Source organism: Solanum pennellii, chromosome 1 (genome assembly GCF_001406875.1).
Source record: "Solanum pennellii chromosome 1, SPENNV200".
NCBI lineage: Eukaryota > Viridiplantae > Streptophyta > Magnoliopsida > Solanales > Solanaceae > Solanum > Solanum pennellii.
Genome location: NC_028637.1, coordinates 108,033,832 through 108,045,579, shown reverse-complemented (window position 1 = coordinate 108,045,579; position 11,748 = coordinate 108,033,832). Strand labels below are relative to the sequence as shown.

The window sequence follows — 11,748 nt, the reverse complement described above, 5'->3', positions numbered from 1 at the left end:
AGTTTATAAGCCAATTTCATTGGTGGTCAGTGGTTATGTGGTCATTGTCAAGTTGATGCACTTGCATCTTGTGATGTTGTGTTCTCTTCTTATCCATTGGTTGAAAGTTGTTTGAACAAAATGTGGACTACGTATTTCCCTTCTTATCACAACTTGCAACTTTGACCAAAATTGTCAAATTTTGAGTGATTTTTTTCTCGTAATTGTCACTAAATGGACAGGGGTTCAATAACATTTCTTTTTCGTATGACAAATTATTTTAATACAAGGTAAAATTATTAAATAGTGGCACTTGCTTTTAAGATTTTGAGTACAATAATAAATTGAGTATAATTTCATAAATGAAACGGGTGAAGATGATGTGTACTAGATAAGTTGTCTCTGATTGACCCGAGAAACACACAAATAAAGGAGAAGGAAAAAGCAATGGGGAAATCAAATCTCATGTCTATTATGCATAAATGATAAAACTCATTACATACTTTTGTGTACTCCCACTTTAATTTATCATCTAACAACAATATAATTTATTATAAACATCGGGTGCGATCAAGTTTTTTCCCGAGCTGACCTGTACTCATCTTCTCTCTTTTTCTTCTTTAATTTCATTAACTTTTTCAAGGATAGAGAAGCATTCTAATATGCATCACGTACAATGACTGTACTATGAGAAGGATGNTTAAAAATAACTTTGATAAATTCAAGTCAACAAAAATAATACTTGACTTTTGGGTATTGAAAAGTCGAGTTCGGAGCCTAAAGAGTGAAAAATGTTAATAAAATTTTCAAAACGATATATGAAGATATTTTTTTATCAAAATGGTAAAATCGCTAAGGAATCTGCCGGAGTTTTGAAAAATCGCTGCTACAGCAACGATTTGTACATTTGTTTTTTTAAAAAAAAATTCAAAACAAATAGCTGTACTGGCAGCGATTTACAAAAAAAAATTTTAAAAGAAAATCGCTGCAAAGGCAGCGATTTACCTAAATTTTCTATTTTTATTTTTAAATTTTTAAGTAAATCGTGCAGCGATTTACATAATATATATATATATATATATATATATATATATTAAATTTTAAAGGAAATCGCTGCATTTATAGCGATTTACTTAAAAAAAAATTAAAATTTTTTTTAGGTAAATTGCTGTCTTTGCAGCGATTTCCTTTAAAAATTTAAAAATATATATATTATGTAAATCGCTGCAAGTGCAGCGATTTGTTTTAATCTTTTTTCCAAAACTTTGGCGGACAAAATTGTTGTTTTGCTCAGCGATTTTACCATTTTGGTAAAAAAATATTTTCATATACCATTTTAAAATTTTTATTAATATTTTTCACCCTATAGGCTCCGAATTCTTGAAAAGTCAATGTTTATGGCTTGCTTTCTTTTAAACTTGGATTATATGGGCTCTTCAAAATTAGAAGTTGACTAATTAAATAAAATAAAACAAATAGAATCAAGTTTATTAGAGTAGCTATTTTGTGACCATTACTTTATAGTATCCAATTTCACATCATTACGGAATCAAAACATATTTTAATTAATTTCAACAAGAAATAGTAAATCATTCTGATTCCTAGCCCATCAAAAGTTCATTTCCCACACTTTATCTTCCTACTTTGAATTATATTTTACAATCACAAATATAGAAGAGAAACGATATTTTCCAAAAGTATTCCGATTTTCTAAAAGAAAAAGAAAACTCCTATCATAGAGTAAAATAAATTTTATTGAGATAAAAAGAAAAGAATATCAAACTTTAATTTTAATTTTAACAAAAAATGAAAGAGAGAGAGAGAGGGGGGAAAGTTACTCCAAGACACATTAAATAAAGTGTCACAAAACGTATTTCGAGGAAAAAAACTTTGAGAAAATAATGTTAACAATGCATGTTTTTAGAACTGATTTGACAAAATGAATTAGTAACGATAATAATTTAAAATTTGAAGAAAATTTAAAGTTAGGAATCTATTTTTTAAGTAGAATAACGAGTTTATCTTTACTCTTCATTTTATGAGAAAGTGTCTTGCCTTTTTTGTTTCAATTTATGTGATATTTTTTTTTTAAGAAGTAAAGAGTAAATTTGATCAGAAATTACACGTGATATTTCTAATTTTTTAAAAATAAAAGTTATTTATTTATAAATTACATAAAAAGTATTATAAATTATAATGATCGATAATTCCAAATATTTAAAAAATTTATATAAAATTAATATAAAAAATTAAACTTATTTAAATCTCATAATTTAAAAATGTCTACGTAAAATAAAACAGAGAAGATAATACTTTTATCTCGAAAACAGATTTTTCAACACAAGTTGAAATTTGCTATTACTACACACTTAATACTTTAGGCAAAAGCCATCTCGAGAAACTAAATTGATAATTTGGCCAAAAACAAAACTCGCCGAAAGCTTATTACGACTCAATTTCGCCTTTATTAAAAATAGTATATAATATACCTTCGTGTTGGAATTACTTAGGAATTCTATAATATATATGAATTTGTTATTTTAATTTTTGTTAATTATAAGATAATAAATATCAATATTTCATAATTCATATGTCTTTATTTGTACTAATTTTTGAATTTCAAATCAAATATATTAATATAATATATGTACACACGTTATTTTAATTTTTGTTTCTGTCCGTATTTATTACTAAATGATCTCTTAGAATCCGATTAGATATGTTTTGTTAATTAATGATTTAAAGTCAAATTAATTTAAAATTACAAATTTTATTTCAAATCTAAACATGAAATTTAGATTTCAAAAATTGTATATTTTGACATCACAAATGATGAAAATTATCTAATGAGCAAATAATAATCATAAATAAAATATCATAACATTTTAAGGTAATATATTATTAAATCACATATCTTCATACTTTTACTTTTTGTATAAACAAAAGTCTATTATTAAAATTTCTTAAATACACATAATTTTATAAACAATTCAGTAACTAAAGTTTTTTTTTTAATGTAATATAATCTTCATCATTTTCCCTAAAAATATTAAGGTAAGTATTAAATTTTTGAGCCTTATTGTCACCACACGTAAGAAGAAGCAATAAAAGGGTCAAAACCTAAACCACTTTCTCTGGCTATTCACATAGCCCTTATTTCCTTTTATTTTCCCCTGTTTTCTCTTCCTCGCCACCCATGGCCGCCGCCGTATCCACCGCCGTCACCAACAAGTCTCATCTTTCATCGGCACTCGACAAACCCTTTACCTCGCCATCCCAAAAGCTCTTATCTTTAGCCGTTAAAACCCTCCCAAAACCCTACCACCACCATCACAGAACTCTCATTACTGCGGCCTCCAAGAACCCATTAACCGACGTCGTTTCGTCCAAACCTAACCCGGATGGACTTTCTTTTGAATCTTATTTCGACGACGATGACGATAAACCCCGTGAAGAGTGCGGCGTGGTGGGTATTTACGGTGACTCTGAAGCTTCTCGTCTTTGCTATTTAGCCCTTCACGCGCTTCAACACCGTGGCCAAGAAGGCGCCGGCATTGTTTGCGTTAATGATAACGTTCTCAAGTCGATTACAGGTGTTGGGTTGGTCTCTGATGTGTTTAGTGAATCGAAACTTGACCAACTCCCTGGCGATTTGGCTATTGGTCATGTAAGGTACTCTACTGCTGGGTCTTCTATGTTAAAAAATGTTCAACCTTTTGTCGCTAGTTACAGATTTGGGTCAGTTGGTGTTGCCCATAATGGGAATTTAGTCAATTACAAACAACTTCGTGGTGAGCTTGAAGAGAATGGCTCAATTTTCAATACTAGTTCTGATACTGAGGTGGTTCTCCATCTTATTGCTATATCAAAGGCAAGACCTTTTCTTTTGAGGATTGTTGAGGCTTGTGAAAAGATTGAGGGTGCTTATTCTATGGTGTTTGCTACTGAGGATAAGTTGGTTGCTGTTAGGGATCCTTATGGGTTTAGGCCATTGGTTATGGGAAGGAGAAGTAATGGTGCTGTTGTTTTCGCGTCGGAGACGTGTGCTTTGGATTTAATAGAGGCTACTTATGAAAGGGAGGTTCTTCCTGGTGAGGTTGTGGTGGTGGATAAAGAAGGGGTTCAATCTATTTGTTTGATGCCTCATCCTGAGCCTAAATCTTGTATCTTTGAGCATATTTACTTTGCCTTGCCTAATTCAGTCGTGTTTGGAAGGTCTGTGTATGAGTCTAGGCGTGCTTTCGGGGAAATTCTAGCTACTGAAGCTCCAGTGGAATGTGATGTTGTGATAGCTGTTCCTGATTCAGGTGTTGTGGCAGCACTTGGTTATGCTGCTAAAGCAGGGGTTCCATTTCAACAAGGTTTGATAAGGTCGCACTATGTTGGTAGGACGTTCATCGAACCATCACAGAAGATTAGGGATTTCGGAGTGAAACTCAAGCTCTCACCAGTTAGGGCAGTGTTGGAGGGGAAAAGAGTTGTGGTTGTGGATGATTCGATTGTTAGAGGGACAACCTCGTCCAAGATTGTGAGGCTGTTAAAGGAGGCAGGGGCAAAAGAAGTTCATATGAGGATTGCAAGCCCTCCGATTATAGCTTCTTGTTATTACGGAGTGGACACTCCCAGCTCAGAGGAGTTGATATCTAACAGAATGAGTGTGGAGGAGATTAGGGAGTACATTGGATCGGATTCACTAGCCTTTCTCCCAATTGAGAGCTTGAATAAGATGTTAGGCAGTGATTCTAAAAGTTATTGCTATGCTTGCTTTTCAGGCAACTATCCTGTCGAGCCAACGGGCAAAGTTAAAAGGATTGGGGACTTCATGGATGATGGATTAAGTGGAGATATGGACTCCATTGATGGTGGTTGGCTACCAGGAAGTAGTAAAGTTCAGAAGAAGATCATCTTGAATGAAGTTAGAACCAGCTAAATTTTACATGTTGCTTTAGTTTTTGCTTTGGATTTTTCATGCTTTAACTATAGAAAATTCAAATGCTTTTTCAAGTTTCTTTTTTTCTCTCCCTCCAAGTCATTCTTCTGTACTTGTATTTGGGATGTTACATGAGATTACCAACTAATCAGAAGGGTTAACTATTGGACCATAGTATTTGATTTGCCAAATACACATCATTACTTTTCACAGAAGAAATAACCATAAATGGACCCAAACGATTAGGCAAAATATTCAAGTACCTAACAAGAAGGGGAACTTTGGCAAGTTTTGTAAGCAACTATGAATTGACAGTATCCATCTTTATGTCTAAAGTGCTCTGCTTTGAACTATGTATCTCTCTGTTGTAAGGGAAGTTCCATTGACATGAAAACAGAGACTTAACACAACTTCTACCAAATAGAGCTTCTTATCCTACACTTCTTTTTTCTTCTCCAATGATCGCGATATTGCTTTGCTGCTTAATCCAGAGATGGAAAGCAATGAAGCTCGGCTGTGATTATCATAAAATGGATGTTGATTCCATTCCATGGCATCACTAATTGTATCATCTATAACACTTTTTATATTCCAACTTTTTCCCAATTTTTGCTTGCAAGAGAATCCTTTATCTGAGGCCACGATCTGGTTCTCCTTATTTTGGCTGTCAGTAAACTCAGAATTGCTTCTCAGGTACCTCTCGGCAATGGCTTCTTTCATGCTTTCTTCGCGTGAAACAGGACGTTTGCAGCAACTCCCAAATCCTTTTATTCCAACTGTCACTTTTCGCGCTCTGTCCCTCTCCTTTTTCAGGAAACTCCGGTCTTCAAATAGCTTTATAACCCTCTCGGACATGTTTCTAACGCTTGATCCCCAATTAAACCTGTTTTAATGGAAAACGAATGTCAATCATAGATGACGGAATTATCAAAGATTTGACCTTTACGAATTGTGTCATTAGCTCACGGAAAACAAAGAGATGAAAGTATAAAGACCAACCCTTTTTCATCAACATATTGGAAATCTTCCATGTGTCTGATTACATCTTCATCACTTTGAAATTCCTCTGCAATACTTTCTGGTCCATGAGTTAACAGGTATTCTAATAACATCAAGGCCTTATAAGATGATCTCCAATTTCTTCTATCAAATTTCGACAACCTGTTTTCACACCAAACCAAAGATTCTAAATCAAGGGAAGTACAAATAAGATGAATCACTTGGTAATGCAACTAAATAAACAAAACCTGTTATGCAGAATATCAACTATTCTCCAATAATCATCAACTTCAAAAGCTGCACGAGATATTAGTCTCATAGTTTGCATGTTTGGTGCAATCAAATCTCCAGTTGTAGCTTCTTCAGCCAGCCTTCAATTTAAATTTCTCATCAATAAACATATGTGCTACAAACTAAAAAAAAAAAAAAACCAACTACAAAATTTATCTGTCGGGAAGTTACAGTTGAGTATGAGTAACATCTGTAAGCGCGAGTCGAGCGGTGTTGATTTTCTCTCTGAGAAAAAAGAAAGCCTGCCTTTTGAATTCATGTAACAAAGGAGAATCCATTTCCCTCAGATGTAAGTATTACTAATTTTTGTTATGTGGATGATCAACTGAAATGCTTTTTATTACAATCCACATGCAATGGAAATGCAACTTTACTTTATAAAGTTAAATTTATACAAGCATTTTTCTTTTCTTTCTTAGTTAGAAGGCCACAAATAAAGTTACAAGGATGAATCAGCTTTAGTCATTCTTCAACTTTCCCTTTTGGATAAAGAAAGATTTTTTTGAACTATGTCAAACTGTAACACCTAAGGAATACAATTTAGCAACCGACTTTATAGTATATGTCAATATCGAACGAGATAGTGCTTTTTCAACTCCTCTGAGAATGGAATATGTTGTGTAACACATGTGCCATGGCTTAAAAGAATGAATTGATATGACTCTATTCAGTATTATGACTAATACATAGCAAATAATGTTATTAATAAGGCGATAATAAGAATGGATGTAGACAACACTGTCCTTAACACACCAAATCAAATAGTGATACACAATAGTCACAAGTAATCACACCTAAGCACCTTATATACTTGATAACTTAGATCAAAGAGAGCTTCCTATCATAAGTTTTTCTCTTTTTTGCTGCTTCATCCAGAGGTGGAAAGCAACGAAGCTCGGCTATGATTATCTCTGATATCACAAAATGGATGTTGATTCCATTCCATGGCATCACTAATTGGATCCTCTATAACACTTGACACATTCTTGTGTATTATAAGGGCATTAGCCATTCTTTGCTTGCAAATGAACGTCTCTGAGTCCATGATTTGGTTCTCTTTGTTTTGGCACTCAGAATTACTTCTCAGGTACCTCTCATCTTTCATGCTTTCTTGGGCTGAAACAGGACGATTGCAGAAACTCCCGAATCCTTTTATTCCAACTGTCACTTTTCGCGCTCTATGCCTCTCCTCTTTCAGGAAACTCCTGTCTTCTAATAGCTCTATCACCCTCTCTGACATGTTTCTAACACTTGATCCCCAATTAAACCTGTCATAATGGGGAAAAAATTCAACTTCAATCATAGATGACGGAATCATCAAAGATTTAATCTTTAACTCACTAAAGGCATGGGAAACAAAGAGATGAAAGTATAAAAAACCAACCCTTTTTCATCAACATATTGAAAACTTTCCATCTGTCTGATAACATCTTCATCACTTTGAAACTCCTCTGCTATACTTTCTGGTCCATGAGTTAACAGGTATTCCAATAACATCACAGCCTTATAAGATGGTCGCCAATTTCTTCTACCAAATTTCGACAACCTGTTAAGAACACATCAAAAACTAAAAATCCAAAATCAAGGAGAGTACAAATAAAATCAACTAGTAATGCAAAAAAAAACCTCTTATGTAGAATATCAACTATCCTCCAATAATCATCAACTTCAAAAGCTGCACGCGATATTAGCCTCATGGTTTGCATGTTTGGTGCAATCAAATCTCCAGTTGTAGCTTCTTCAGCCAGCCTTTGAATTAAAATTTATCATTAATAAACATATATCATTCATAACAAGTAAAAGAAAGGATGAAAAAAACTGGAATTAGCTACAGAATTTATGTGTCTGGTAATAGAGGAAGGGAAGTTACAGTTGAGTATGAGTAACATCTGTAAGCGCGAGTCGAGCGGTCTTGATTTTCTCTTTGAGGAAGAAGGAAGCCTGCCTTTTGAATTCATGTAACAGAGGAGAATCCATTGGGATAATCGACTGAAATGTAGTTAGAAGAAATTCTTGAATTTGACTGTTTTTTATCAAGTCCACATGAGATGGAAATGCAACTACTCCATTAACTTAACAGACTAACAACTACTCTATAAAGTGGATTTGCGTATGTAATCTCATATTGACACTACTGAAAACATTAGGAAGAATTCAACACTTGACAATTACGTCACAGTGGAATTTTCCATTATTTTTTCAGGCCGTCTTATCTTTGGTGTATGTTTGCATATATCAAAATTAAACAGCTGGATGCATTGGGCCCCAGGGCGGAGCTAGTATATTTGATTTGACACAACTCAATAACTTAGGTCTAAATCTTGTATGCGTGTTAAAAGTTCAATTCAAAACTCAATTACTCATAACTGAGACCAGACCATATCATAGAATATTAGAATTTACAAAATTCAAATCTTGAATCCACTGTAGACAAGCAATTTTTTGTCAAGATATCAGCACACCTTTCAAAGTCAAAACAAAAGTGTTTGGAATTGTAACACTTAAATAGAGTACTTAATAGGTCTAATACCACCAGCTTGAAATGCAAGCCGTGAAAATATATAGGCAATGCTTAGTTACCTAAAAGAGTAGTTAAAGAATATTAGAATTCATAGTTTTTTATTTTTTAATAAAGGTAAATGAAAAAAAAAAAACGGGTTACCTAAATGACCAACCATCTCAGTACATTAATTAAGGAATAAATTGAAATAAGTATCTTATAAAACTAGATATCATGTTTTCTACAAATACAATTCACGTATCCAAATGAACACTTTTAATAAGTTAACCAAGAAGAATGATCTTCTCTGTTGAGTATATCAATAAAAAAACTGTAATAATATTGAATTTTGGATAAACAAAATCGCAAGGGCTTATATAAAAGGCCCAACAGTAAGCTATTATGAATTGACATATCGATCTCGTACTTGATGATAAATAAGCCACTCATCATGAGAGGAGGAAGGTCGCTAAAAGCTCAGCAAAAATTAGAATCAGATGCATCAGTAATAACAAAATGGTCTTTAGCCGTTCTCTGCTCTGTCATAAGCATTGGACTTGTGTTTTGGTGCAAACGAATAGCCAGAAGGAACCTTCCCGAGTACCAGCTCGGAGATCCTTACCTGTCGAGGGAATATATATAGCACATTACAATGAGAGAAGAATAAATGTTTCCAGTGCTTAACAAAACTATGATTAAAAACAATAAATTACGTACCCAGTCAGCAGCAGAATCAGAGGCCATTAGTGTCTCTAGTTCATCCCTGCCGTAGTATGAGGGTGATCGCCAATTTATTTTCTGTGGGATAATATCTAACAGGCCAACTGGAATGTACCGACATGTGTAGCTAAGCCACTCCAACAAAAAGTGTCTGGTTGTGTCTACTCCTGCCCTCATTTGGTGCAAACATTAGGTATAGATAATGATAATTTGTCTTCAAGAATTTCTCATATAGAAGTATATATCGCAAACAAAGCAAACAGCAACCAGAATAAAATGTATAGAGGAAAACCCCCATCTATTCAAGACAAACAATGGAAGGTTCTCCCAGCATACATGTAGCTCTTGCAATTACGTATTCACAGATATTAAAGAAAAGAATGAATAACCATAGGATGTACAGGATGCATACATAAATTACTGGCTAGTGTAAAATGGATAACAAATTTAAAAAGAAGCATCACAGCCTCATATTTTTCAATGTCCAATCTAATAGGACGCTTCCCTAATATATCGGACAAGTGAACCTAATAGAAGAATGTTATATAACTTAAGAATGTAGATAAAAAGCAGTATCAATTCCTATCCTGGCAATAAAGGGCCAGATATTAAGCACAGCTCAGCAAGTCTGCACATGCCTAGAACATATTAAGCGTAAATATAGCAATTCCACATGTTATCTTATCTCAACTTCTTATATATGTGATGTAAAAGAACTAACATGTGATGATGTAAAGGCGACAACACTCAGGAAGCATGGATGCATATATAAACATGACAGCTCTTTTTTTTTTGGACAAAGATAACAAACATGATAGCTCATCTTTATGGCATGCTTCCAATAGATTGCAACAATAAACGTCGTGTTGATTGACAAGACAAACTTCTTACTGTACGATAACATTACTCACATAACTATATACCTTTCGAATCAGAACCCCAGTGTTGAAGGCCAAACCGTGCATAATCCTTCAAGATATCTAGCCGCTCGCCAGATGTAATGTCCCAGTGCCTCTGTTCCTTGATTTCGGTAAATATCCAAGGCTGCAAAATTATGATGTGCTGTTTAGTACAGATAAACTCTAAGAGGCACAATAGAATGAACATGCAACAGTAACAAATTTTACACAATGGAAATAGAAGAGCAGAAAACATCATACTACTAACCTTTACTAATGCACCTCGAGCAATCATACATGTAGAAAGTTCAGGACACTCAATTTTGTGGTTGTTCCAGTCTACGTAAGAAAATACATCACCATTTCCAAGGACCTGTAATGACTTGGGTGCCTTCCGTGCGCATTGATACACGTAATCCCAGTCAGCAGGTTTACTGTAGCGCTGTTGACGTGATCGGCCATGTATGGTTACTGCAGTTGCACCCCAACTACCCATATCTGCAATTAGAGAATCAATGCGATTTTTCCCCTCAAAATAAGCAGTTCGTACCTGAAGCAGGAAAATGGTATACTGTCAAGCATCTCCATGAATTCCTTAAGAAACCAAGGGCATATGTGAACCAGATTGTGAATAATATAAACCCAGAAAACCAATAAATTACTCCACAGCTACCATTGGGGTGGGGACGGGGAATGTCATATCATAACGCCAATTCATTTTTTTTTAAACTAATCATAACGCCAATTAATTGCCTATGCCCAGGTATGTTGACCTCCAAGAGTTACAAAATAAAAGGGAAAGCAGTCCACCGTACCTTGATAGTTACTGGTGTACTAACTGTTGAAGAAGCAGCTTCTACTACACTCTTCATCCGCATTGGTTTTGTAAGAAGAGCTGATCCCGCACCCTTGTTAACCACAACATCAATTGGGCATCCCATGTTAATATCAATGAAATCCACAGAGCATTCTTGTTCTATAAGCTCAACTGTCTTTGTAATAGTGTCTGGAAATGCCCCACAAATCTGAACACCAAACAAATTTTCGGATGAATGCCGTCTCAGCAGTGCCCACTCAGCTGCTTGGCCCTGCATTAGCCATAATAGGTGAATTAATAGATGGTTAAGTTACCTCAGGACCCATCCCACCCATGCTCGCATGTCATAAATCATCGAATGAACTCCCGGCAAGTCTCAAATAGGGAGAAGGGTTCTAGGACTTAAAACAATCAAGCAAAAGAAAAGGTAATTTGAGATGGAAAATGGTGGACAAGAGGCAAGGACATGATTATATCATAGAAGCCAAAGCTACCTATCCATAACTGAAAAAGTTGTGTACCCACCATACAAAACCATTGCAGATGTTTGTGACAACCCCCTCGGGATCCACATACTCAGGTATTGTCTCTGCCATGGGCGGCCATTCGCTCT

At 34.6% G+C, this 11,748-nt stretch overlaps 3 protein-coding genes across 5 annotated transcripts in view; 1 reads left to right on the top strand and 2 right to left on the bottom strand.

Moving 5' to 3' along the window:
• Positions 1 to 3,062: 3,062 nt before the first annotated feature.
• On the top strand, positions 3,063 to 5,083 carry LOC107006526 (amidophosphoribosyltransferase, chloroplastic). Its single transcript, XM_015205057.2, has one exon. It carries the CDS (start codon positions 3,176 to 3,178, stop codon positions 4,907 to 4,909), a length of 1,734 nt encoding a protein of 577 aa, XP_015060543.1. The 5' UTR covers positions 3,063 to 3,175; the 3' UTR covers positions 4,910 to 5,083.
• Positions 5,084 to 5,151: 68 nt separating this feature from the next.
• On the bottom strand, positions 5,152 to 8,658 carry LOC107028815 (clathrin interactor 1-like). 3 transcript variants are annotated; one of them, XM_027919547.1, is made up of 4 exons: positions 8,070 to 8,658; positions 6,157 to 6,279; positions 5,909 to 6,070; positions 5,152 to 5,792 (listed from the first exon to the last, which is right to left on the bottom strand). In XM_027919547.1, exons 1-4 carry the CDS (start codon positions 8,174 to 8,176, stop codon positions 5,345 to 5,347), a joined length of 840 nt encoding a protein of 279 aa, XP_027775348.1. In that variant the 5' UTR covers positions 8,177 to 8,658; the 3' UTR covers positions 5,152 to 5,344. The 3 variants fall into 3 exon arrangements, with proteins under 3 accessions (XP_027775348.1, XP_015060548.1, XP_015085513.1); XM_015205062.2 differs by lacking the exon at positions 8,070 to 8,658 and adding an exon at positions 6,371 to 6,681; XM_015230027.2 differs by lacking the exons at positions 5,152 to 5,792; positions 5,909 to 6,070; positions 6,157 to 6,279 and adding exons at positions 6,839 to 7,467; positions 7,584 to 7,745; positions 7,826 to 7,948 and having other exon boundaries at positions 8,070 to 8,657.
• A 232-nt stretch (positions 8,659 to 8,890) lies between these two features.
• LOC107007930 (tRNA-dihydrouridine(47) synthase [NAD(P)(+)]-like) overlaps positions 8,891 to 11,748 on the bottom strand; it is a 7,003-nt gene continuing 4,145 nt past the window's right edge. The window contains exons 6-10 of the mRNA XM_015206786.2: positions 11,134 to 11,406; positions 10,587 to 10,868; positions 10,343 to 10,463; positions 9,417 to 9,586; positions 8,891 to 9,321 (exon numbers count right to left, since the gene is read on the bottom strand). Coding sequence (XP_015062272.1) covers positions 9,223 to 9,321; positions 9,417 to 9,586; positions 10,343 to 10,463; positions 10,587 to 10,868; positions 11,134 to 11,406 — 945 coding nt within the window. The 3' untranslated portion in view covers positions 8,891 to 9,222. The remainder of the gene's footprint in view (positions 9,322 to 9,416; positions 9,587 to 10,342; positions 10,464 to 10,586; positions 10,869 to 11,133; positions 11,407 to 11,748) is intronic.